The sequence below is a fragment of the Entelurus aequoreus genome, linkage group LG20 (genome assembly GCF_033978785.1).
Source record: "Entelurus aequoreus isolate RoL-2023_Sb linkage group LG20, RoL_Eaeq_v1.1, whole genome shotgun sequence".
Lineage (NCBI taxonomy): Eukaryota > Metazoa > Chordata > Actinopteri > Syngnathiformes > Syngnathidae > Entelurus > Entelurus aequoreus.
The window spans coordinates 44,205,127-44,231,470 of NC_084750.1; the positions used below are offsets into that span (position 1 = coordinate 44,205,127).

Below are 26,344 nucleotides of genomic sequence, written 5' to 3' on the forward strand. Positions count from 1 at the left end.
TTAACCATTGTTGCTTGGCGAGCGCCCCTGAGAGGGCCACCGAAAATATCTGTTTCTCTGCTGCGATCTGAGTGGGCCGCGTCATACGCTTTTCCACCACTTGTGGCAGTAATGACAATATCAAACAAGCAGAAGAAGTCTGGAGCTAAAGCCATAGGGAAATTTATTTAGCGCAAAAATTATGACTAAGTGGTGAAGCTGTATTTTCATTAGCACTTTCATTTCCTTGACAGTTTAGGAATCACATTCATTATTAATTAATTTACTTATTTTAGCACACCATAATTGTATTTAAAATCAGTTATTTGAGTTCTTATTATGCAGTGTATTTGGTTAATACTTTTTTTTTTTAATCAGCCTGACCAAAACCTACGGTTTATGAGTTGGATAAATATTAATCTTGGTGATTAACACATGGTTTCATATCATTAATATTTGACAAGCTTGTAAATTACAAGTAAGTTATATATACTTATTGAATAACATTGAGAGTAAGATTAGTAACTCAGAGTTCATATTTGAGTGGGCCCTGGGCCCCTCTGTAGTGGAAAAGCTGGGCTCCGAGGTCAAAAAGGTTAAGAACCCCGGACTTAAATACTTAAAAAAAATGCAGTTTATCAGCTGTAATGGATGCGATTTTTTGATGCGTGGCTGCCATTCGCTTGTCTGCCAAAGAGGGTCAACAATGTTCAGCAAAATCGTTTGATACTGACCAGTGGCCGATTGATGGGCACATCCCTATTCACCATGATTGTGTTTAACTCCAGGTACTCGTGTAAGCAGTGTACAGACCCCTACCCTAACAGCCGAACCACACCCAAGACCCACGCCCGCTCCCGTAGTTACACCCGCTCGCTGACCAGCTCACAGGTAATCATGTGTGTTATTGTTAAAGACGGAAGGAGGATACATCGTAATTGTCTCTCTGTTTCAGCTGGGAGACACCCTGAATCGACAGTTTGATGCCGTTTGCGAGACCATGTTCGGAGAGGTGGAGTCCCAAGCGGTCGAGGCCCTCGATCTTCCGGGCGTGTTCCGCACCAGAAGCCATAGCTACGTCCGAGCCATCCAGGCCGGCTGTTCCCAAGACGACGACTGTCTCTCCGTTTTCTCGATGTCGGGTCCGCAAGGAAGCATCAAGGGCGGGGCTGGTGAGTTTGTACAAAAGATGATTTCTATTGCCGGACTTCTGAGGCTGTGCCGAGACTAGGGATGGAACGATAAACAGTACTGATGATAAAGCCTGGTAAAACTCCCGACGGTTAGTATTACCATTTTAAATTGAAATGATCGTAAAACCGTGATTGATATCCGCACTTTGATAAACTCACAGACGGGACACTGCTCATTTAATGGAGGCGCAAGCTAGCGCTCTCATGGCTGGCTGCAGCGAGCTTAAATGCTAACATGAATACGAAAGTGACAAAACCGACAAAACCGTGATTGATATCCGCACTTTGATAAACTCACAGACGGGATACTGCTCATTTAATGGAGGCGCAAGCAAACGCTCTAATGGCTGGCTCGAGCTAGCTTAAAAGCTAACATGAATACAAAAGACAATAACGTATTTCCCATTAAGAAATTACATAACACAGTCTAAACCAGGGGTCACCAACGCGGTGCCCGCGGGCACCAGGTAGCCCGTAAGGGCCAGATGAGTAGCCCGCCGGCCTGTTCTAAAAATAGCTCAAATAGCAGCACTTACCAGTGAACTGCATCTATTTTTTAAATTTTATTTATTTACTAGCAAGCTGGTCTCGCTTTCCCTGACATTTTTAATTCTAAGAGAGACAAAACTCAAATAGAATTGGAAAATCCAAGAAAATATTTTAAAGACTTGGTCTTCACTTGTTTAAATAAATTCATTCATTTTTTTACTTTGCTTCTTATAACTTTCAGAAAGACAATTTTAGAGAAAAAATACAACCTTAAAAATTATTTTAGGATTTTTAAACACATATACCTTTTTACCTTTTAAATTCCTTCCTTTCTTTCCTGACAATTTAAATCAATGTTCAAGTAAAAAAAATGTTTTTATTGTAAAGAATAATAAATAGATTTTAATTTAATTCTTCATTTTAGCTTCTATTTTTCCGACGAAGAATATTTGTGAAATATTTCTTCAAACTTATGATTAAAATTCAAAAAAATTATTCTGGCAAATCCAGAAAATCTGTAGAATCAAATTTAAATCTTATTTCAAAGTGTTTTGAATTTTTTTTTAAATTTTTGTTCTGGAAAATCTAGAAAAAATAGTCATTTGTCTTTGTTAGAAATATAGCTTGGTCCAATTTGCTATATACTCTAACAAAGTGTAGATTGGATTTGAACCTATTTAAAACATGTCATCAAAATTCTAAAATTAATCTTAATCAGGAAAAATTACTAATGATGTTCCATAAATTATTTTTTTAAGTTTTTCTCTTCTTTTTTCGGTTGAATTTTGAATTTTAAAGAGTCGAAATTGAAGACAAACTATGTTTCAAAATTTAATTGTACATTTTTTTGTGTTTTCTCCTCTTTTAAAACGTTCAATTAAGTGTAAATATCAAATTATTAATAATAACATAGAGTTAAAGGTAAATTGAGCAAGTTGGCTATTTCTGGCAATTTATTTAAGTGTGTATCAAACTGGTAGCCCTTCGCATTAATCAGTACCCAAGAAGTAGCTCTTGGTTTCAAAAAGGTTGGTGACCCCTGGTCTAAACATATACACACAGATATTCAATTGTGCATCGAGATGAATTAATGCCCAAAGTTTTGTACTTGAAAAAAAATTACTTTTAAACTGAAAAATCTACTTTCTATGTTGAATTTTTAAAAACACATCAGCATGTTTATTCAAAATTAAAATAAGTGCACACTTTTTTATGTTAAATATAATTATTCACTCTGGTAAATGTTTTGAACAAATTATTGTCATTTGTCACTTTCATATATTTTGATATCGGAGTTGTTTTTTTTTCCTAGATTCAAATCGTACTTTTTATTAATTTTTTTAGGACTCACATTTTTGGCCCAAATTTCACATGAACTAAGAGGGACGTGGAATCATGACAGACATGATTAGGGGGGTCCACTGTCACGTTGCTTTTTATTTATTCATTTATTAGGCACTGTGTATAAAACCAAGGCGGGCACAACACGAAATAAAAAATATAAATACAGAGTAGCTTAACGTTTTTAAACTGTGACATATGGCTACTATTTCTATCTCATTAATTGTTCTTGTCTTGACCTCTGGCGTAGTCTTCATAAAGTGTTGAGTTGAAATTGGTTTAGTTCCTACGTTCCCTTAAGGCAACATGGTCGAGGACGGTCCCTAGCTTTTTTGCTGAGTTGTCCATCAGCTGTTGCCCCACACTAAAATTTGAAATGTCTAATTCTGAAAAAAAAAAAAAAAAAAAAAAGATTTGAAACTACAGAAGCTTGAATATCAAAATATATGGCAATCAATTTTTTTGTTTTATTAAAAAATATATATTTCAAAGAATTACCAGAATAACTTAAAATTGCATTCAACCCGAAAACAAATTGTGTGCACTTATTTTTATTTTGAATAAACTGAAGTATTTTTTTTAAATCCAACGTCAAAACTTTTCAGTTTAGCAGTTCTTTTTTTTTATTTTTAGGTAAAAAAAAACCTTGGCTCCAATTAAGCTCCATAATTATGCACATTGAAACTGCAAGCTCTGAACTCTCTCAGCACAGAGTGAGATCTTTAGATCAGAGATCTATTCTCCGAGGAACGTAACACGGAGACAGGAAGTTCATCCTTGTTTTGCCTTTGTCTTTTACAACACTTTAAAACCTTTACTAATTAAAACAGGCAAAGATAAACATATTCAAACACTCAAATAAAAACATGGCTCTTAAGAAACCTAAACAAGATGTAATGTTTCTTCTGCCAGGAAAGTATATTATGTGTCTATTTTTATGTATTCCTTATTTAAATAAGACATGGTATACTTTTTGAGCACATTCAACAATACCGTGATAATGATGATAACCGTGACAAATTTGGTCACAATAACCGTGACATGACATTAGGGCTGCACAATAATCGTAAAGGTTTTAATTAGTGCCATAACGTAACCGCAATTTTTTTTTTTCTCTGCCGTCTCCGGCATTTGAGTGACAAACACGTTCACCAATCAGAATTGTCGAGCCTCGCGTTTCTTCGTCTCTCGCTTCAAAACGGGAGAAAGAGGTCTCACTCTGCAACTGAGCGTGTTTATTTAACAGTAGAACTAACTGAACGCAGTGAGCCCTCATTCACAATCTTTGTCCCGGTGGGCGGTGCATGCACAGGAAGCAAATACAGAAAGCCTCGCGACTCGCTGGTGAGAAGTGCCGCAAAGTAACAAAAAATAGAATTGTGGGAATATTTCAGCTCCAAATCGGATGGGCAATATGAGCCCATCAACACGGGCGAACGACCGAGAACACTGTGATGGCAACAAAAAATAAAGACAACGTCCGAATAGTTTTTCCAACTAGGAAAAAATGCATTTTAAGTACATTTTTTGCTGAGTCCATTTTTGTGTTGCTCTATTTATTTAGGATAAAAACTATTATTTACCTTCCAATTACCGTAAAATGGTAGATTCTACAGTATTGAGAAATACAAGAAGATATCCTTTTAAATGGTTACTTGCATTATTAACATACATTATGATTACATTACATTATAAGCACTGCATTGTTTTAGCAATTAGTTCTTCAGTTTAAAAGCACGATGTGGACAAAAGTTCTGAGTCTGTCTGCATAAAGCCAAACATTTTTGACAGTAAATTATTGCATTTGGTTCTAAAGCGTGGCACCTTGAGACAAGATTATGCAGGCGATTGAGCACCCTTTGAGAAAAAAAAAAAAAAAGATGAAAACCGAGGAAAAAAGACCAACATTTTTAGCCCTGAAAATCAAGGCTACATTTCCTGCAATGGGGTGCATTTTTACATTTACATTTAGATTTATTCTCATTTAACAAACTCTTTTGGCTGTCTTTTTGACACTTGCATGTGCCATGTTATGTACCACATCATTTGTAGTTGATTTAGTAGATTATTTACTAACATTATTATCATTGAAAATGTCATGTAAACTTCTATAACATCCATTTGGCATCTCTATCTCGTAGCCACGCCCCCTCAGGTAAATATACTTCCGGTGTTGTGACCTCTGTTTACAATTCGTCACGTCAAAAATATACCTTCTCGCTGGCTACTAACAAATAGTCTAGAACTACAACCGGTTCAGAAGTAACAGAGTTCGGATTGTAATCATCCAAATATGCAGGCGACAACAAGCTAGCTAGATGATGCTAACTATGCTAACTAGCGAGCTTGTTTTGACGCCCCCGATTTTCTCTCTGTATTGCTATTCAGTGCGGCGTTGAGGCAAGCGAGTACCTGCAGCTAAGGAGAATGTTCAACAGATTTTGTTTGAATCCTATTTTTTTTTTTTTTTTTTTAAACGCGGAAGTGATATTTTGACGTGAAAATGAACGTTTAAAAAACGCGGGTTTTCGCCGACATTTCACATTGATGGACAGTCTAAAAGTAACATGTCTTTCTTCACTTGTTATTTTCGCAGTTTTACACATTTTTATGTATAAAATATAAAACTCTCAAATCGAATCGCGATATTGGAAAGAAAAATTAGTTTTTTCTCAAAACCCTGCAGCCCTGAATTGATTTAAGTGGACCCCGACTTAAACAAGTTGAGGAACTTATTCAGGTGTTACCATTTAGTGGTCAATTGTACGGAATATGTACTGTACTGTGCAATCTACTAATAAAAGTTTCAATCAATCAAAAAACCCTACATGATATTTTCCTTTACCGAGACTCATGCTTCGATTATGGTCTGCACAATACATTTGCTTACACGCTCGCGGAAAAACTCCCGAGTGAATCCGCCGATATGAAGGAAAGCCTCTGGGAAGTGTCATGAGTCACCTCCCTGGTGGTTGAGGAGAGCGTTCAACACATTTTGTTTGAATCCTACTTTTAAAAAATATTTCATTAAAAAAGTGATATTTTGTCGTGAAAATTAATGTTTAAAAACGTGGGTTTTCGCCGACATTTCACATGCCTGGATATGTTGATGGACAGTCTAAAAGTAACATGTCTTTCTTCACTTGTTATATCGTAGTTTTACGCATTTTTATGCATAAAATATAAAACTCTCCAATCGAATCGCGATATTGGAAAGAAAAATCGTTTTTTTTCTCTCAAAACCCTGCAGCCCTACATGATATTTTCCTTTATCGAGGTTAATGCTACGATTATGGTCTGCACAGAACATTTGCTTACACGCTTGCGCAAAAACTCCTGAGCAAATCCGCCGAGATGAAGGAAAGCCTCCGGGAAGTGTCATGAGTCAGCTCCCTGGTGGTTGAGGAGAGCGTTCAACACATTTTGTTTGAATCCTACTTTTAAAAAATATTTCATTAAAAAAAGTGATATTTTGTCGTGAAAATTAATGTTTAAAAACATGGATTTTCGCCGACATTTCACATGCCTGGATATGTTGATGGACAGTCTAAGAGTAACATGTCTTTCTTCACTTGTTATATCGTAGTTTTACGCATTTTTACGCATAAAATATAAAACTCTCAAATCGAATCGCGATATTGGAAAGAAAAATTGGGTTTTTTCTCAAAACCCTGCAGCCCTACATATTTTCCTTTACAGAGACTTATGCTACGATTATGGTCTGCACAGTACATTTGCTTACATGTTCGCGCAAAAACTCCCGAGCAAATCCGCCGAGATGAAGGAAAGCCTCCGGAAAGTGTCATGAGTCACCTCCCTGGTGGAGCACCATCTTCACCTACAACAACACAAGGTGTGTTGTTTGTGTCCATTCCACAAAGCTGTGGCGGCGAGCGCTCCTCATTTTAATATTTCCGAGGAAATATTGCTTCATCTCCTTAAAAGGTTGGCTGGCTGAGGGTAAGGTTCACTTCCTGCCTCTCGCTGAAACGCAAGCAACAAAGCTAATTGATTCACCTTTTCTCATCAATCTTTTCTTCCTCCCTCTATTTTTAACCCCCTTCAATGTTCCGCCATATTTCTTTTCCCCTCTCGCTTGCAGTTTGTCCCTTTTGTGAGTATCCCTCCCTGCTGCCCCTTGACACATAGGCGCCGATCTACATTTCTGCCAGTGTGAAGTAGTGATGTCCCGGTACCAAAAGTATTTCGGTACTTTTCTAAATAAAGGGGACCACAAAAAATTTCATTATTGGCTTTAATCTAACAAAAAAATATTACGGTACATTAAATATATGTTTATTATTGCAATTTTGTCCTTAAATAAAATTGTGATTTTGCTGCTGACGTATGCAGTAAAATAGTGTGTCATTTATCAACCTATTATTTTGTCAAAATTATTAAGAACAAGTGGTAGAAAATCAATTATTAATCTACTTGTTCAATGACTGTTAATAACTGCTTATTTTCTGTTTCAACATGTTCTATCTACACTTCTGTTAAAATGTTAATAATCACTTATTCTTCTCTTCTTTGATACTTTACATTCGTTTTGGATGATACCACACATTTAGGTATCGATCCAATACCAAGTAGTTACAGGATCATACATTGGTCATATTCAAAGTCCTCACGTGTCCAGGGACATATTTCCTGAGTTTATAAAGATAATATGAATTTAAAAAAATATTTTGTAATGTTAGAAAATATCGATGTACTCATAGTAGTATCGACTAAATATGCTGTTGTATGTGGTATCATTACAGTGGATGTTAAGTGTAGATCCACCAATGCCGTTTGTTTATATTGTAGCGTCCCGGAAGAGTTGGTGCTGCAGGGAATTCTGGGAATTTTTTCTGTAGTGTTTATGTTGCGTTGCAAATCCATCCATCCATCCATTTTCTACCGCTTGTCCCTTTTGTCACGGGGGGGGTGGGGTGTGCTGGAGCCCATCTCAGCTACATTCGGGCGGAAGGCGGGGTACACCCTGGACAAGTCGCCACCTCAAATATTCCTCCAAAATGTGTTTGTCGTCGTTTAGCGTGCTTTCACTACATGGCACATGTTTATGACAGTGTTAGCATTGTTCATACTGCCACCCTTAGTGTGACATGTAAGGCTGTTGAGAAAGTGTGCGCTTCATTCGCTCATGTGCAGTGTGTACAAAGTCAAGACGATTGCGTCAGTAGTTCGTTATCGGACACAATTAAATCTTGGTTAGGCTTTGTTAATTATAGATATATGTATTGTGATTTTTTTTTATTATGTAAAACGGTCCAAACTCGCCACAATATTAGATTGATTTTTCAGAAATTGTTTTAAAGATCGGAAGTTGCTATTTATCCCACGGGATCGGCGCCTATGCCTCGACATGATACCCCTTCTACTCTTAACAGCCCACTCTCCCTCTTTCTTGCTTTCTCCCGCTCTTCTGACACTTCAGTCTTTCCTTATCGCAAAGGTGCTCCTCCCCCGCTGCCACCTCGCATGTCCAAGTCGTCCCTGTCCGTGCGAGCCCAGAGCAGCACAGAGTCCACCCAGGACGCCTACTATCAGAGCGGTGGACAAGTCGCCGCCGGCCACACGCGCCCCAAGCAGCACAGTAACTCCGTGGACCTGGGCTGCGCCGACGGACCGTCGGGACGCTCCTCCAGAGCGGGCTACTACACGGCCACGGGCCCCGGGCGTTCCCGGCAGCACAGTAACTCAGCGGAGAGCCTGGACGGGGGCATGAGGGGGTCGCGGGAGCTGGTGCCCTACGGAGGAGGCCCTGGAGTCGGCGTGAGGGCCAAACACAGCAGCTCGGCTGACAGTTTGCTGGAGGGCCCGCCCAGGCCAGCCCGAGAGAGGGACGGGCGGGCGGTGGGCAGCCTGGGGAAGTCAGTGTCACTGCCGCAGAACAGCATCGTCTTGAGTAAAGTCGGGGTGCAGGACGACGGAAGCGGCGGAAGGAAGTGGAGGCCATCCATCGCCGTGCAGGTGAGAAGCAACCAACACAAATCTAGAATATTGTTGGAAATGTCACTTTCCAGTAGGGCTGAAAACTGTACCTCGATATAAGTCCTCCATTGCCAAAATACCTGTGGCCATGGGGCGTGGTCAAAATGATGTCATCACATTATTTGCTATGATGTATTTTCTTTTAAAAGGCAAAAAAAAAAAATCATACATATTAGGGTGGTACCAGTACCAAAATATTGGTATGTATTTCGATACTTTGATACTTTTCTAAATAAAGGGGAACACAAAAAATTGCATTATTTTAACAAAAAAGCTTAGATATAAATATATTTTTATTATTGCAATTTAGTCTTTAAATAAAATAGTGAACATACTAGACAACTTGTCTTTTAGTAGTAAGTAAACAAACAAAGACTACTAATTAGTCTGCTGATGTATGCAGTAACATACGGGGACGGCGTGGCGCAGTTGGGAGAGTGGCTGTGCCAGCAACCTGAGGGTTCCTGGTTCAATCCCCACCTTCTACCATCCTAGTCACGTCCGTTGTGTCCTTGAGGAAGACACTTCACCCTTGCTCCTGATGGGTCCTGGCTAGCGCCTTGCATGGCAGCTCCCGCCATCAGTGTGTGAATGGGTGAATGTGGAAATAGTGTCAAAGCGCTTTGAATTCCTTAAAAAGGTAGAAAAGCGCTATACAAGTATAACCCATTTACCATTTTACCATATTGTGTCATTTATCTACCTATTATTTTGTCTACATTATGAGGGACAAACTGTAAAAATGGCATATTAATCTACTTGTTCATTTACTGTTAATATCTGCTTACTTTCTGTTTTAACATGTTCTATCTACACTTCTGTTAAAATGTAATAATCACTTATTCTTCTCTTCTTTGATACTTTACATTAGTTTTGGATGATACTACAAATTTAGGTATCAATACGATACCAAGTAGTTACAGGATCATACATTGGTCATATTCAAAGTCCTCATGTGTCCAGGGACGTATTTCCTGACTTTATAAACATAACATGAATTATAAAAAAAAAGGAGAAATTTTGTGACGATAAAAAATATCGATGTAATCATAGTAGTATCGACTAGATACGCTATTGTACTTTACAGTGGATGTCAGGTGTAGATCCACCCATGGCATTTGTTTACATTGTATCCTCCTACGGTGTGTAGTGAAGCATGTTTAGCTATTCCTCGTCCTGCAGTGATAATGGTACGTGTAAGATACTTACTTTATTTGTCGCCATGGAGGCGAGGATTAGTGATTTAGAAGTAGCTAAAACACTGCTGACCGACGTTAGCTGCTAGCTAACTAGCCATGTCTTAAAGCACCTCTTCCTGATGGTGTTTCAGTGTTATAACTTCACCTTTATCTTTACTTTTTACACCAAAATGCGTCCATTCTCCCTTTTCTGTCTACACACACTGTACTCCGTGTGTGTGCGCTGCCAAACATGCTCCTCTGCTCGTAAAACCAGCAATGTCATGACGTGACGACGCGCCGTCATGCCCGTTAAAAAAAAAAAAGGAACCGCTACTTTTCAAACACAGTATAGTATCGTTTTTGATTCATTAGTACCGTGATACTACCGGTATACCATACAACCCTAATACATACATTTAAATCAAATCTGTTATTAATTATATTATTAACTAGAGGTGGGAGTATTTGGCTAGATCTCGATTAGATTACGATTCAGGAGCTACGATTATAGTTTAAAAATCGCTTATTGATGCATCTTTATTTTATGTATATAGATGCAGTTTTATATTAATTTTATTTTCACTAAATAAGCATTTGTCACTTGCAACTCTTAAAAAAACAGTGCATTTGTAATAAGAAATTCCCATCACATTTATTAAATTCATGGAAATGTTTTGCAAATTCATGGAAATGTTTTGCAAAACTGGAACATAAGTACCCTGTAAAGCCTGCTCATAGGCCTTGTGGTTAGAGTGTCCGCCCTGAGATGGGTAGGTCGTGAGTTCAAACCCCGGCCGAGTCATACCAAAGACTATAAAAATGGGACCCATTACCTCCCTGCTTGGCACTCAGCATCAAGGGTTGGAATTGGGGGTTAAATCACCAAAATGATTCCCGGGCGCGGCCACCGCTGCTGCTCACTGCTCCCCTCACCTCCCAGGGGGTGGAACGAGGTGATGGGTCAAATGCAGAGGGTAATTTCGCCACACCTAGTGTGTGTGTGTGACTACCAGTGATATTTTATTTTTTTTTTATAATAAAGGAGCTGGTCGGATCTCTTGGTGTAAATATAAATACATATAAATATACCTCTCTTTCACTTTTATATGTACCTCTCCTCGCTAAATATAGCTACAAAGTGGATCATTTCTGCTACGTCTTATTCTTCGGCAAAGCATGCGGCATTATGCCACACCTACACCAGGGCTCGAATTTAACCGCGGCAACTGCCGCGACCGCCCTTGACTTTTTTTGGGGACAATGGTAAACGTATGTGTTTCGTCGAATAAATTGATAAAAACACCCCGACGGGACGTTTTTCTTTCATTTTCAACTGTTAAAGACATTGGTTTAAACAACACGGGCGCAGCCGTTGTGGAAGCGTGGGTCAAAGGTAAACAGCCGAGTTGTCCCGAGATTTTACGAGAGATACACAAGCTGCATCAGGGTCTGGAAGGACGTCAGGTGTTCGGTGAATTTAGGTCAGGCAGCTCTTAAAATGCAGAGTAAGGTACGAGTCAAAAAAAGAAAACAGGAACAATTTAGTCTGTCGGGAAAAAAGGTAGCAAGCTACACAACTTCTTTAGGTAGGTTAATTTCATAATTTTAATGGAGTGCTAAATTCGTCGATCAGTTTCCCCTCAAAACTCAGCAGTTCTAGAACTGACAATGTTGTTTATGTGCTGTATCATCAATGTTTATTTTGATTCCTGACCATGTGTGAAATACGCGTGGATTTGTTCACTTTTTTGTAAAAGTTGAACATCAGTCGCTGATGTAAACAACAATGGAATGAAATTTGCATAGCGTTTTATATATTCCTTTATACACAACTTTACTAATGTTTACTACAAGTTAGGTCATACACCATATGATAGTCTATTTCAATTTATTGACATTTGATTATTTGTATATCATATACTTGTGTGTGTGTGTGTGTGTGTGTGTGTGTGTGTATGTAGAAATATTATATATATATATATATATATATATATATATATATATTTTGAGGGAAAGGGGGATAACAACTGGGCACATGCCCCCAAGACCGGCCAGGTAGGGCACAAGGAGAGGAGCACATATATATATAATAATAATAATAATACCTGGGATTTATATAGCGCTTTTCTAAGTACCCAAAGTCGCTTTACATGTTAAAAACCCATCATTCATTCACACCTGGTGGTGGTAAGCTACTTTCGTAGCCACAGCTGCCCTGGGGTAGTCTGACGGAAGCGTGGCTGCCAATTTGCGCCTACGGCCCCTCCGACCACCACCTATCATTCATTCAACATTCAATCACCGGTGTGAGCGGCACCGGGGGCAAGGGTGAAGTGTCCTGCCCAAGGACACAACGGCATGGTAAGAGGCGGGGATCGAACCTGCAACCCTCAGGTTTCTGACACGGGCGCTCTACCCACCACGCCATGCCGCCCCAATATGTATATATATATATACACACACACACACACACATACATTCTTTGGAACCCCTGCCTCGAAAGAAAATGTTTGCCTTGGTGCCCTTTCAAATTGCCTTGGTGCTCGAAAATATGAGCCCTCCTTTAAGGCAACACTTGCCTTGACCTTAAAAAGTTCAAATTCGAGGCCTGCTTCACTTACATCACACTTACTTTATCATTTATGAGCGAAGGGCGAACCAGAAGGGCCAAATCTGTAATTGTTCCAAGCTTCCACAAATAAGCAAATATATCAAAGCACTGTCTAATCTTTTTTTTAAGACAGTAGCGAATTGCCACGGCTCGCCGAGCAAAACATTGCGTACAGTATTTGATACTGAAAAAAACAGGTATCGATGTATTTTTAATGCGTCGGTATCGAAGTACTGACACTTTTGACAACCCTAAAAGGGAATGTTGTGTTTGTTTAATCGTGCGTCTGTCAGATCTGAGGAATCACCCTCCTCCTCTTGACTGCCGACAATAAGAACAAACGCATGGGTAGATTGGCTGAGTGAATGATAATTGAAAGACTGGAATCATCATGTGCGTGATCCAAATGCACTGACCTCGGACTACTTGTAGAGAATCATTCTGTTGCTTCCTTGCCAAGCGGAGAGATGAGATGAGCGATTACATCGGCGTCTGGCCTGGCAGCTGTGTTTGTCATTCCCCCTGATCGGAGTTTACTGATGATGCATACCAAACACATTTTTGGCTGACTCATATCATACCTTTTTTTTACCATTTATACCACTTTTTTGTTCAGTTTAGCACAGCAGGGTTTCTTGTAGGTTTTCCTGTCTTATTGTACCCACCTTTTAATACTTTAATTATGACATCCATGCATCCGTTTTCTACCGCTTGTACCTCTCGGGGTGGCGGGGGGACTGGAGCCTACCCCCGCTGCACTCAGGCGGAAGGCAGAGTACGCCTTTAAAAAAAAAAAACATTAACAATTGAATAGGAGGAATCACATGTAACAACAATTATGACAGACTTAAACCACAAAGTACATGTATTTACAATAAATACAAATAAAGTACACAAGAGTACATTGTAGCATTACAGACACTAAGTACACAAGACTGAATTGTAATATTACACACACACACTAAGTACACAAGACTACATTGTAATATTACACACACACACACACACTAAGTACACAAGACTACATTGTAACATTACACACACACACACACACTAAGTACACAAGAGTATGTAACAGTCACTGTTCTGCGTTGTGTCTTTTGTAGTGAGGTACACACAGGAGTTGAGTAGTGGAGGATTTATTCACCTTATTTTGATAGAAACAAAAAGAACAGGGCGTCACACACAGTCCACAGTACACAGGATCTCTCTCCACATCTCCAAGCGTCAGTGCTCACTCTAGCTCATGAATTCAATTATTTATGCTTACATGTGGAAATAATAATAATAATGAATAAAATAATAATAATAATAGGTAAATAAAGCATAAAAGTCTCAAATGAATTAATTAAATAAAAAACAGTATATAAAATATATACATCAGCAAATAACAAAAATATGTATTAAGGAAAAGGGACTTTAATATGTGCAGCAATTTACCTCATTTATCCCACTCACATCTACTCATTTTATATTTTTCTACAATAATCTATGCCAAAAAACTCATAACAGACATACCTTTTTTTGATAGAAACAAAAAGAAAAGGGCATCACACAGTCCACAGTACACAGGATCTGTCTCCACTACAGAATAAAGAAAGAAATAATGCACACTCATATTAATGCCACAGCGGCACACAAGATGTCCACACAGACACGCAGCAGAGTTTTTTGACCCGTGCGCAAACTCACGAGACCTGGAAACCCCGTAATAACTGCCGCTAGCATTAAGCTAATCCACACATCATTTAACATATAATAGTCCGGTTTTTACAACAATTTAACAAACAGAAAGTTCGGGAATTTAACCCGCATGCTTAACAGCACGTCACAAGACAGTGTGCATTCTTATAAAATACTTTAAGAGCGACAACCAAAAAGTTTATATAAAAAAATAAATGGAGAGAGACATAAACATGACTTACCAGCTCCAAGCGTCAGTGCTCACTGAAGCTGGTCACACAGGTGCGACGCTAAATCACCCACTAGGGAAACAAAAAGGTATGTAACGGAAAATAATAGAGTGGAACCTATTTACAAGAAGAGACACTTTTGGGGAAGTTCACAACAGAAAATGATATGAATACATGACCAAAAATAAGACAAAATAAAATTTAGCTCGGCTACATACTCCCCTCTGAACTTCACCAAAATACTTCAAGACTTAGCAGAGTACTCCAATACATTCACGTTATGCAACTTATTAGTTACTCACATCACTGAGAAAATGGCCGAGGAGAGCTGCGCAACCCTCCTGGGTACACTTGCAAAAAGAGGCGCCTTTAACACCACCTTACACATTACTTTACAAAGGTAATGAAAAAAAATATACCTTTCACAAGACAAGGAGTACCTAATATTTATCACTGCTACTGTAAAACATGTCCAACCCAAACATTGGATTAAACAACTACCTTTATAGTACTTGATGGTTTAGAGGTTTGTAACTCAAACAGATATTTTCTTCTGGGTCATGTTCTGAATTAGCCTATCTACAGGTTTCATCAGCCCACGCACCCTCGTTCTTATACGGGAGACAACACTGATCGCTGTGCTTGGGGGGTCGTCGCCATGGCCTGTCCCATCAACCACACTTGACAAACTCCTTGGCCTCTGGCTGGCACTTTCATCCAGATCAGGGTCTTCAAGCTCCTCATCAGCATCCAGACATTCTGATGGCGAGTTGGCAGAAGCACTGTCCAGAACCCAACTGGCTGTTCGGTCTTCTGTGACATCTCCCGTCACCACATCCGAAACCCGACTTTGTGTATCATCATGACTTGACTCAGATGACTCAGTGAATGATGATTCAACATCCTCTTCATTCTCCAACTCAAGCGGAAGAAAGTTGGCACACAAGAGGCGGTTGCGATGGACAAACCTTTCATGACCACTGCCAGTGTTCATGAAAGGTTTGTATGACACCTTGGGTCTCTTGAGACAAACATATACGGGACAGACTCCCATTTGCCCGACAACTTCTTGCGTCCCCTTTCACTCAGCGATGTCATGACCTTTGGTCCTTTGGTTGTACAGTTCAGTCTGATGACGCTGACTGGTGACAGCATTGGCCTGGGCAGATGATAATGCCTCTTTTAGCTCCTCCCTCAGTTTGAGGACATATTTATCATTGTTAGCAATGTCACAGTCCCTCTCCACATTGTGGAACATTACGTCAACTGGGAGTCTGGGGATTCTCCCGTACATTAGATAAAACGAGGCGTAGCCCGTCGACTCATGGGCAGTTGGAGGCAAAAGTCAACGTCTGCAACATTTGGGGCCATTTTTGCTTGGCTCTTGGAGGGAGTGCTCTGATCATGCTTCCCAATGTCCGGTTGAAGCGTTCAACCACACCGTTTCCCATGAGATGATAAGCCGTTGTCCTCGACTTCTTTACCCCAGAGATCAGCAGCAACTCTTGGATCAACTGGCTCTCAAAGTAGGCTCCTTGGTGGGAGTGAATTCTCTCTGGAAAGCCGTAGACACAGAAGTATCGATCCCAGAGTTGACGAGCAACCTGCTTTGCTGACTGATCATGACATGGAAAGACGTGAGACATTTTTGTGAAGTGGTCAGTGATGACCAGGACATCCCTAGTATTTCCATTTGGGATTTCAGCTGACCAAAAAGTCAATGCAGACCATCTCGAGAGGGCTTGTTGTTTTGATGCTCTCAAGAGGCGCTCTCCCTTCGGGTTCGGGTGTCTTGCTCACCACACAGCGCTTGCACGACTTGACATATTCACGGACATCTCGTTCTATGTCAATCCAGAAGAACCTCTGCCTTGCCAGCTATAGAGTCCTATGCTGTCCCTGATGCCCAGCATCGTCATGGACACCCTGCAGAGCCTGCTTGGCCAGGGATGCAGCCACAACATACTGGTACCGCCTTCTCCCAGTTAGTGAAGCTTTGCTCACTCTATATAGGATGCCATCCAACATCTTGAGCTTTTCCCACTGCTTTAGAGTCTTCTGGACTTTGAGAGGCTCTTTAACTCTTTCTCTCCTCGATGGCCTCCTGCCACGTGCCACATAGTGGATGACTCTTGCCAGTATAGTGTCTTCCTGTTGCTTTTCTTGAAGCTCTTTAAGGGAGAAGACGGGTAAGGCACTTTCTCCTGGTGGAACAATCTTATGTACATCATTTGCTAGCCAGGAGATCACTCTCCCTTTGGGTCCCTCACCCCACTCAATCTGACCATCCAGGACTGCAGTCACTTCTTCACTGCTCATTGAACTGCATGCCACTTCAGATCCGCCCAGTCTTACCTCTTGGCAGTTGGTGCTCAGCCGAAACACATCCTGTATCCTGTCACCCCAGATCTGTTGCGCTTCCTCGAGCAGAGCCTCATATGGCTCTGCTATAAGTCTCTCGCTGACTCGTGGCTTGATGAAAGGTTGCCTGCTCAAGGCATCTGCAACGATGTTCTTAATGCCTGGGATATATTAGAACCCCGATGTCAAGTCCATGGCGCTGAATATGGCATTTCCCCCTAGCGCAGCCAAACAGTCAGTTTGGTGAGGTACTGGATGGGCATCCTTCACGGCGCGTGCATTAAGCCACTGGTAGTCCACACAGATGCGTTGTTCCCCATTCTTTTTCCAAACCAGTACTAATGGCGAGGCCCACACACTTGACGACTTGCGTATGATGTTCTTCTCCTCCATCTCAGGAAGGATCTCTCTTAGTTTCTGCTATTGGCTTGGTGGGACACTGCAGTATGCTAGTCGGAAGGGGCGCTCATCAGTCAGATGGATCCTGTGGACGAAGTCTTTGGCTAGGCCACAGTCCAGCTTGTCCTTGGAGAACACATGGTCATGCCTCTGTATGAGTTCCACAAGTTGACTCTTCCAATAAGGGGACACTTCACATGAGTGGATGTCTATGTCGTCCAACCCAAGATCAGCAAGCTTATCCTGAAGGGCGAGAGTTACAGAGGTGTCAGGGAAATGGTCAGTGTCTACTCTTACGCTTTGGCTTTGTGCTTTTAGCTCTGTGTTGGCGACATAGTCCACTCCAAGCTCAAAGTCTTCAAGTGCCACACATGGTGAAACATCAGCTAACTTCATGTTCCTCCTCAGTGTTACAGGCTTGTCACTTGGGTTCACGACTTTCACAGGAACCCACCTGTCTCCGCTCATTGATGCCACAGTTCTCCCTACCATGACGCTCTTCCGGCTGGAGTGGGATTTTGCCGGTTCCACCAGTATGGTACTTCCCTCTGAGATAGGAGACTTTCCAGGAAGCTTTCCCCACAGTATGTGCTCCTGTTTCGGTACTAGTGTCACAGCATTAGTAAGCTTCACAGTTCCAATGACGTCTAGGATAATGTCACCTTTCCATCTTGTTATGCCCGAGAGCATGCTCAAGAACTGCTCGATGCCTGGTTCACCAGTAGAGTCAGCTTTACTCATCACGCGCCAATAGCTGGGATCTTGCTTGAATTGGCGTAGCAAGTGTTTCAGCAAATTGGTGCCTACTATCATTTGGTCACGCTGGCCTGGCACGACTAATGTGAGCACGATCGCTTCTTGTCCGTAGATTTTCAACTTTAACCGGTGAATGCACTTGGGTCGCACATGCACACCACCACAACCCACCAGAAAAATGTCTTTGGTGGACTGGGCACCCTCTGACAGCAACCCTGCCTCGTGGAGCTCCTCTTCTGCTTCTTCACTCATCGTACAAGCCATTGGACCAGTGTCTAGCATGGCCTACAGTGCAACTTGGTCATTCACCAGCACATCAGTGTAGAATAGATCATCTGCCTTCTCAAGCTTGTGTATATTCTGCAAAATCATGACACTACCATTCGGTGCAGTGTTGCAGCTCTCCTCATATATTGCATGTAGGTTTTCTTCAGTTTTGAGGGTCTGACATGACACACTCACACTTTTCCCTCCACAGTGTGAGCGACTCAGTTTCCCTGGTTGGGTGTGTGGTTCTCTGCTTGGGTTTGGCGTGGAGCGGCCCGTGGGCAATCTCTCCTTGTGTGGCCAGGTTCCAGGCACCCAAAGCACCTCTTCTCTTTCATGCAGTGTTCACATATGATGTGAGTTTTGTCACCACATACACGGCAAGAAGTGGGGCGTGTCCACTGGGTCGGCTGTTGGACCGGGGAGGCTGCTCAGGCCAAAACGCCTTCCAGTATGCTTAGTACTCATTCTAAAGCCCCTGCTTCTGAAGTGGTGACTGCACTCACCTTTTTCTGTGTAGAAGGTTCTTGAACACCCGCTCTCATTGCAGTCAGCTCCTCAACTACAGGTTGACAGGTAGTGGTAGCTGCTGTCACCATTTTGAACTTCTCTGCTCTAATGGCCTTCTTCCTTGCCTGATGATCCCTCTGGTGCTCATCGATAGCTTCTTGCACCTCCACGGCTGACCATTTGCTGATAGGCTTGCATCGGAACACACTGGAGAGTTCGGGGTTGGGGCAGTTCCTGATGAACATCATGGCAACTTGCGCTGACATGTTCTCCATCTTTTCTCCACTTTTCCGCAGATGCTGGTCAGCGTGCTCGGCTGCTGTATAGAGTCGAACCCAGTAATCCACTGGGTTCTCATTTGCGTCAGGCTGTGTAGAATAGAAATCCGCCATCGGTAAGCCGGACATGGGAGAATCACTGAAGTATCTTCTGAGTATGTCGTATACCACTTCAGGGTGTGTGTTGGTATCAGCACTACTCTTCAGCCCCACTTTAACGATACTCTTAGCTCGTCCCAAAAGATGACTGAGGATTTCATCCGCCTGCTCTGTAGTCGGACAATTCTTTTTATGCAGGTAAGCGTCCATCATATCTATCCACTCTTGTACAATGTATTTGTCTGAGCCATCCCCCCTATACATCACTGGTTCCTTGACAGCTGCCTTTACCATGATGTTCAGTCGAGACAAATCAACTGGGGAGGGCATGGGCTCGAGCAAGGGTGGAGTCATGGGGTGTGGGCAACTTAGTGTGGGGGAAGGTGTTTGGTTGGCTAATATGCGGGTAACAATGGTGTCACCAATGTGGGTTCCCAACTCCCCTAAAAGGTCACGCAATTGTGCCAAGGCGTCATTATTAGCAGCGGTGGGAGTGGAAAACATTTGCCTGCTACAGGGGTAACATCAGGGCTGCTAAAGCCTGGCTGCCTAGCTTGCTCTGCAGTCTCTGCTTGCATCCACCCTCTACCCCTCTCAAATGGTGTAAAAGCCATTATATGTCAAACACAATGAATATAACAGTTGAAATATGACGTTAAAATAAAATTTAACTATACAGAGACATGTGGTATAGAGACACTGTACGTGAGGAAACGTAATGATAAATTGTGGAAAAACCCAACCACAGCAAAACAAAATCACTTTTTATCAAAGGTCTCACCGATCAACGGATCCTTTCTGATTGCTGTACGATACGCTTACTTGTTCACAGCATAACCTCGGCGATCTGCAGCAGCTGATCTGAAGAATCCGGGTCACGGCACCATTTGTAACAGTCACTGTTCTGCGTTGTGTCTTTTGTAGTGAGGTACACACAGGAGTTGAGTCGTGGAGGATTTATTCACCTTTTTTTTGATAGAAACAAAATAACAGGGCGTCAAACACAGTCCACAGTACACAGGATTGGAGGTGGGAGTGGAAAACATTTGCCTTGCTACAGGGGTACCATCAGGGCTGCTAAAGCCTGGCTGCCTAGCTTGCTCTGCAGTCCCTGCTTGCATCCACCCTCTACCTCTCCCAAATGGTGTAAAATCCATTATATTTCAAACAAAATGAATATAACAGTGGAAATATGACGTTAAAATTAAATTTAACTATACAGAGACACATGGTATAGAGACACTGTACGTGAGGAAACGTAATGATCAATTGTGGAAAAACACAGCCACAGCAAAACAAAATCACTTTTTATCAAAGGTCTAAAAGATCAACGGATCCTTTCTGATTGCTGTACGATACGCTTACTTGCTCACAGCATAACCTCGGCGATCTGCAGCAGCTGATCTGAAGAATCCGGGTCACAACACCATTTGTAACAGTCACTGTTCTGCGATGTGTCTTTTGTAGTGAGGTACACACAAGAGTTGTGTCGTGGAGGATTTATTCACCATTTTTTGATAGAAACAAAAAGAACAGGGCGTAACACACAGTCCACAGTACACAGGATCTCTCTCCACATCTCCAAGAATCAGTGCTCACTCTAGCTCATGAATACAATTATTTATGCTTACATGTAAAAACAATAATAAATAAAATAATAATAATAATAATAATAAAAAGTAAATAAAGCATAAAAGTCTCAAATAAATTAAATAAAAAACAGTATATAAAATATATACATCAGCAAATAACAAAAATATATATTAAGAAAAAGAGACTTTAATATGTGCAGCAATTTACCTCATTTTTCCCACTCACATCAACTCATTTTATATTTTTCTTCAATAAACTATGCCAAAACACTCATAACAGACATACCTTTTTTTGATAGAAACAAAAACAACAGGGCGTCATGCACAGTCCACAGTACACAGGATCTCTCTCCACTACGGAATAAAGAAAGAAATAATGCACACTCATAATAATGCCGCAGCGGCACACAAGATGTCCACACAGACACGCAGCAGAGTTTTTTGACCCGTGCGCAAACTCACGAGACCTGGAAACCCCGTAATAACTGCCGCTAGCATTAAGCTAAACCACACATCATTTAACATATAAAAGTGCGGTTTTTACAACAATTTAACAAACAGAAAGTTTGGGAATTCAACCCGCACGCTTAACAGCACGTCACAAGACAGTGTGCATTCTTATTAAATACTTTAAGAGCGACAACCAAAAAGTTTATAAAAAACAAAGGGAGAGAGACATAAACATGACTTACCAGCTCCAAGCGTCAGTGCTCACTGAAGCTGGTCACACAGGTGCGACGCCAAATCACCCCCCCGGGAAACAAAAAGGTATGTAACGGGAAAATAATAGAGTGGAACCTATTTACAATAAGGGACACTTTTGGGGAAGTTCACAACAGAAAATGATATGAATAAATGACCTAAAATAAAATAAAATAAAATAAAATTTAGCTCGGCTACATACTCCCCTCTGAACTTCACGAAAATACTTCAAGACTTAGCAGAGTACTCCAATACATTCACGTTATGCAACTTATTAGTTACTCAAATCACTGAGAAAATGGCAGAGGAAGGCTGCGCAACCCTCCTGGGTACACTTGCAAAAAGAGGTGGCAAGAAAAATTCCTAGTGCACCAAGAAAAATTCCTAGTTTGTGAACCCGTTCTCAAACAATGGCAATAAAACTATTCTGATTCTTTTACACCCCCTTACACATTACTTTACAAAGGTAATGAAAATAAATATACCTTTCACAAGACAAGGAGTACCTAATATTTATTACTGCTACTGTAATACATGTCCAACCCAACCATTGGATTAAACAACTACCTTTATGGTACTTGATGGTTTAGAGGTTTGTAACTCAAACAGATATTTTCTTCTGGGTCATGTTCTGAATTAGCCTATCTACAGGTTTCACCAGCCTACGCACCCTCGTTCTTATACGGGAGACAACACTGATCGCTGTGCTTGTGGGGTCGTCGCAATGGCCAGTCCCATCAACCATACTTGACACACTCCTTGGCCTCTGGCTGGCACTTTCATCCAGATCAGGGTCTTCAAGCTCCTCATCAGCATCCAGACATTCCGATGGCGAGTTGGCAGAGGCACTGTCCAGAACCCAACTGGCTGTTCGGTCTTCTGTGACATCTCCCGTCACCACATCCAAAACCCGACTTTGTGTCTCATCATGACTTGACTCAGATGACTCAGTGAATGATGATTCAACATCCTCTTCAGTCTCCAACTCAAGCGGAAGAAAGATGGCACACAAGATGCGGTTGCGATGGACAACCCTTTCATGACCACTGCCAGTGTTCCTTATCCAGTAGGTATGACACCTTGGGTCTCTTGAGACAAACACATACGAGACAGACTCCCATTTGTCCGACAACTTCTTGCGTCCCCTTTCACATTTGTTTGACAAGAGTACTTGGTCTCCCTCAGCGATGTCATGACCTTTGGTCCTTTGTTTGTACAGTTCAGTCTGATGACGCTGACTGGTGACAGCATTGGCCTGGGCAGATGATAATGCCTCTTTTAGCTCCTCCCTCAGTTAATGGACAAATTTATCATAGTCAGCAATGTCACAGTCCCTCTCCACATTGTGGAACATTACGTCAACTGGGAGTCTGGGGATTCTCCCGTACATTAGATAAAACGGGGCATAGCCCGTCGACTCATGGGCAGTTGGAGGCGAAAGTCAACGTCTGCAACATTTGGGGCCATTTTTGCTTGGCTCTTGGAGGGAGTGCTCTGATCATGCTTCCCAATGTCCGGTTGAAGCGTTCAACCACACCGTTTCCCATGGGATGATAAGCCGTTGTCCTCGACTTCTTTACCCGAGAGATCAGCAGCAACTCTCGGATCAACTGGCTCTCAAAGTTGGCTCCTTGGTCGGAGTGAATTCTCTCTGGAAAGCCGTAGACACAGAAGTATCGATCCCAGAGTTGACGAGCAACCTGCTTTGCTGACTGATCATGACATGGAAAGGCGTGAGCCATTTTTGGGAATGGTCAGTGATGACCAGGATATCCACAGTATTTCCATTTGGGATTTCAGCTGACCAAAAGTCAATGCAGACCATCTCGAGAGGGCTTGTTTTTTTGATGCTCTCGAGAAGCGCTCTCCCTTCGGGTTCGGGTGTCTTGCTCACCAAACAGCGCTTGCACGACTTATCATATTCACGGACATCTCGTTCCATGTCAATCCAGAACCTCTGCCTCGCCAGGTATAGAGTCCTATGCTGTCCCTGATGCCCAGCATCGTCATGGACACCCTGCAGAGCCTGCTTGGCCAGTGATGCAGCTACAACATACTGGTACCGCCTTCTCCCAGTTAGTGAATCTTTGCTCACTCTATATAGGATGCCATCCAACATTTTTAGCTTTTCCCACTGCTTTAGAGTCTTCTGGACTTTGAGAGGCTCTTTAACTCTTACTCTCCTCGATGACCTCCTGCCACGTGCCACATAGTGGATGACTCTTGCCAGCATAGTGTCTTCCTGTTGCTTGTCTTGAAGCTCTTTAAGGGAGAAGACGGGTAAGGCACTTTCTCCTGGTGGAACAACCTTATGTACATAATTTGCTAGCCAGGAGATCACTCGCCGTTTGGGTCCCTCACCCCACTCAATCTGACCATCCAGGACTGCAGTCACTTCTTCACTGCTCATTGAACTGCATGCCACTTCAGATCCGCCCAGTCTTACCTCTTGGCAGTTGGTGCCCAGCCGAAACACATCCTGTATCCTGTCACCCCGGATCTGTTGCGCTTCCTTGAGCAGAGCCTCATATGGCTCTGCTATAAGTCTCTCGCTGACCCGTGGCTTGATGAAGGGTTGCCTGCTCAAGGCATCTGCAACGATGTTCTTACTGCCTGGGATATATTGGATACTGAAGACGTATGGGGCCAACTTCGACACCCACCGCTGTTCACAAGCATCCAACTTTGGCTTTGTGAGGATGTAGGTTAGCGGGTTATTATCAGTCCAAACAGTGAAGGAGTGTCCCTTCAGCCAATGGCTGAATTTGTCACACACTGACCACTTGAGAGCGAGGAACTCCAAACGATGAGCTGGATACTTGGTTTGTGGGCGACTTAGGGCTTTGCTTGAGAAGGCGATGGGACGTGCTTTGCTCCCTCCTTCAGGGACTTGAGAGAGGACAGCGCTCAGTTCATCCAATGAAGCGTCGGTTGAGAGGATGAAAGGGCGCCCAAAGTCCGGATGGGCCAACACAACTGAGTTCAACAGAGCAGCCTTTAGTTGGTTGAATGAGTCACTCTGTTCTTGAGCCCAATCACCTGGGCTGAGCCTTTTAAAGTGAGAAGCCCGTTTTGCGTTGGCCTTTCCAGTCGCAGCGGCGGTCAGAGAGAACAGGGGCTTCGCCATACTGGAACAGTTTTGTATGAATCTCTGGTAATACATTACCATACCGAGAAAAGACTTCATCTTTTTTGCTGAAGGTGTGACTCCATCCTCCATCATCAAGTCCGCTTCACTCATGTCTGTGATGACTTGTGTCTTTTCAGAATCAGTGGAAACCCCATTCTCATCAATGATGTGGCCCAAGAACTTGACACTTTGCCGGAGGAAATGACACTTCTTCGGAGCCAACTTAAGTCCATGTCCTTTCAACCGCTTAAAGACCATTTAGAGTCTTTTGAGGGCTTCCTCTTCATTTGGGGCAAAAAACAAAACTTCGTCGAGGTAGCACAGCAGGGTCAAGAAGTTTTGGTCTCCGAAGGCGCATGAAACTTGCCGGGCTGTTGCACAGGCCTTGGGGTAGTCGGTTGAACTCATGGAGGCCTACTGGTGTAGTGAAGGCAGTAAACTTCTTGTCCTGTTCGTGCATGGGGACATTGTAGAACCCTGATGTCAATTCCATGGCGCTGAATATGGAATTTCCCCCTAGCGCAGTCAAACAGTCAGCTTGGTGAGGTACTGGATGGGCATCCTTCACAGTGCGTGCATTAAGCCACCGGTCCTCCAAACAGATGCGTAGTTCCCCATTCTTTTTCCAAACCAGTACTAATGGCGAGGCCCACTCACTTGACGACTTGCGTATGATGTTCTTCTCCTCCATCTCAGAAAGGATCTTTCTTAGTTTCTGGTATTGGCTTGGTGGGACACGGCGGTATGCTAGTCGGAAGGGGCGTTCATCAGTCAGATGGATCCTGTGGACGAAGTCTTTGGCTAGGCCACAGTCCAGCTTGTCCTTGGAGAACACATCGTCATGCCTCTGTATGAGTTCCACAAGTTGACTCTTCCAAAAAGGGGACACTTCACATGAGTGGATGTCTATGTCGTCCAACCCAAGATCAGCAAGCTTATCCTGAAGGGCGAGAGTTACAGAGGTGTCAGGGACATGGTCAGTGTCTACTCTTACGCTTTGGCCTTGTGCTTTTAGCTCTGTGTTGGCGACATAGTCCACTCCAAGCTCAAAGTCTTCAAGTGCCACACATGGTGAAACATCAGCTAACTTCATGTTCCTCCTCAGTGCTACAGGCTTGTCACTTGGGTTCACGACCTTCACAGGAACCCACCCGTCTCCGCTAATTGATGCCACAGTTCTCCCTACCATGACGCTCTTCCGGTTGAAGTGGGATTTTGCCGGTTCCACCAGTATGGTACTTCCCTCTGAGATAGGAGCCTTTCCAGGAAGCTTTCCCCACACTATGTGCTCCTGTTTTGGTACCAGTGTCACAGCATTAGTAAGCTTCACAGTTCCAATGACGCCTGGGATAATGTCCCCTTTCCATCTTGTTATGCCCGAGAGCATGCTCAAGAAATGCTCGATGCCTGGTTCACCAGTAGAGTCAGCTTTACTCATCACGCGCCAATAGCTGGGATCTTGCTTGAATTGGCGTAGCAAGTGTTTCAGCAAATTGGTGCCTACTATCATTTGGTCACGCTGGCCTGGCCCGACTAATGTGGGCAC

The 26,344-nt window shown here is 42.4% G+C and overlaps 1 protein-coding gene across 1 annotated transcript in view; it reads left to right on the forward strand.

The window, feature by feature from the left end:
- dlgap3 (discs, large (Drosophila) homolog-associated protein 3) overlaps window positions 1–26,344 on the forward strand; it is a 345,962-nt gene that overhangs the window by 280,371 nt on the left and 39,247 nt on the right. Inside the window, exons 5-7 of the mRNA XM_062030130.1 lie at window positions 768–870; window positions 935–1,151; window positions 8,443–8,978. Coding sequence (XP_061886114.1) covers window positions 768–870; window positions 935–1,151; window positions 8,443–8,978 — 856 coding nt within the window. The remainder of the gene's footprint in view (window positions 1–767; window positions 871–934; window positions 1,152–8,442; window positions 8,979–26,344) is intronic.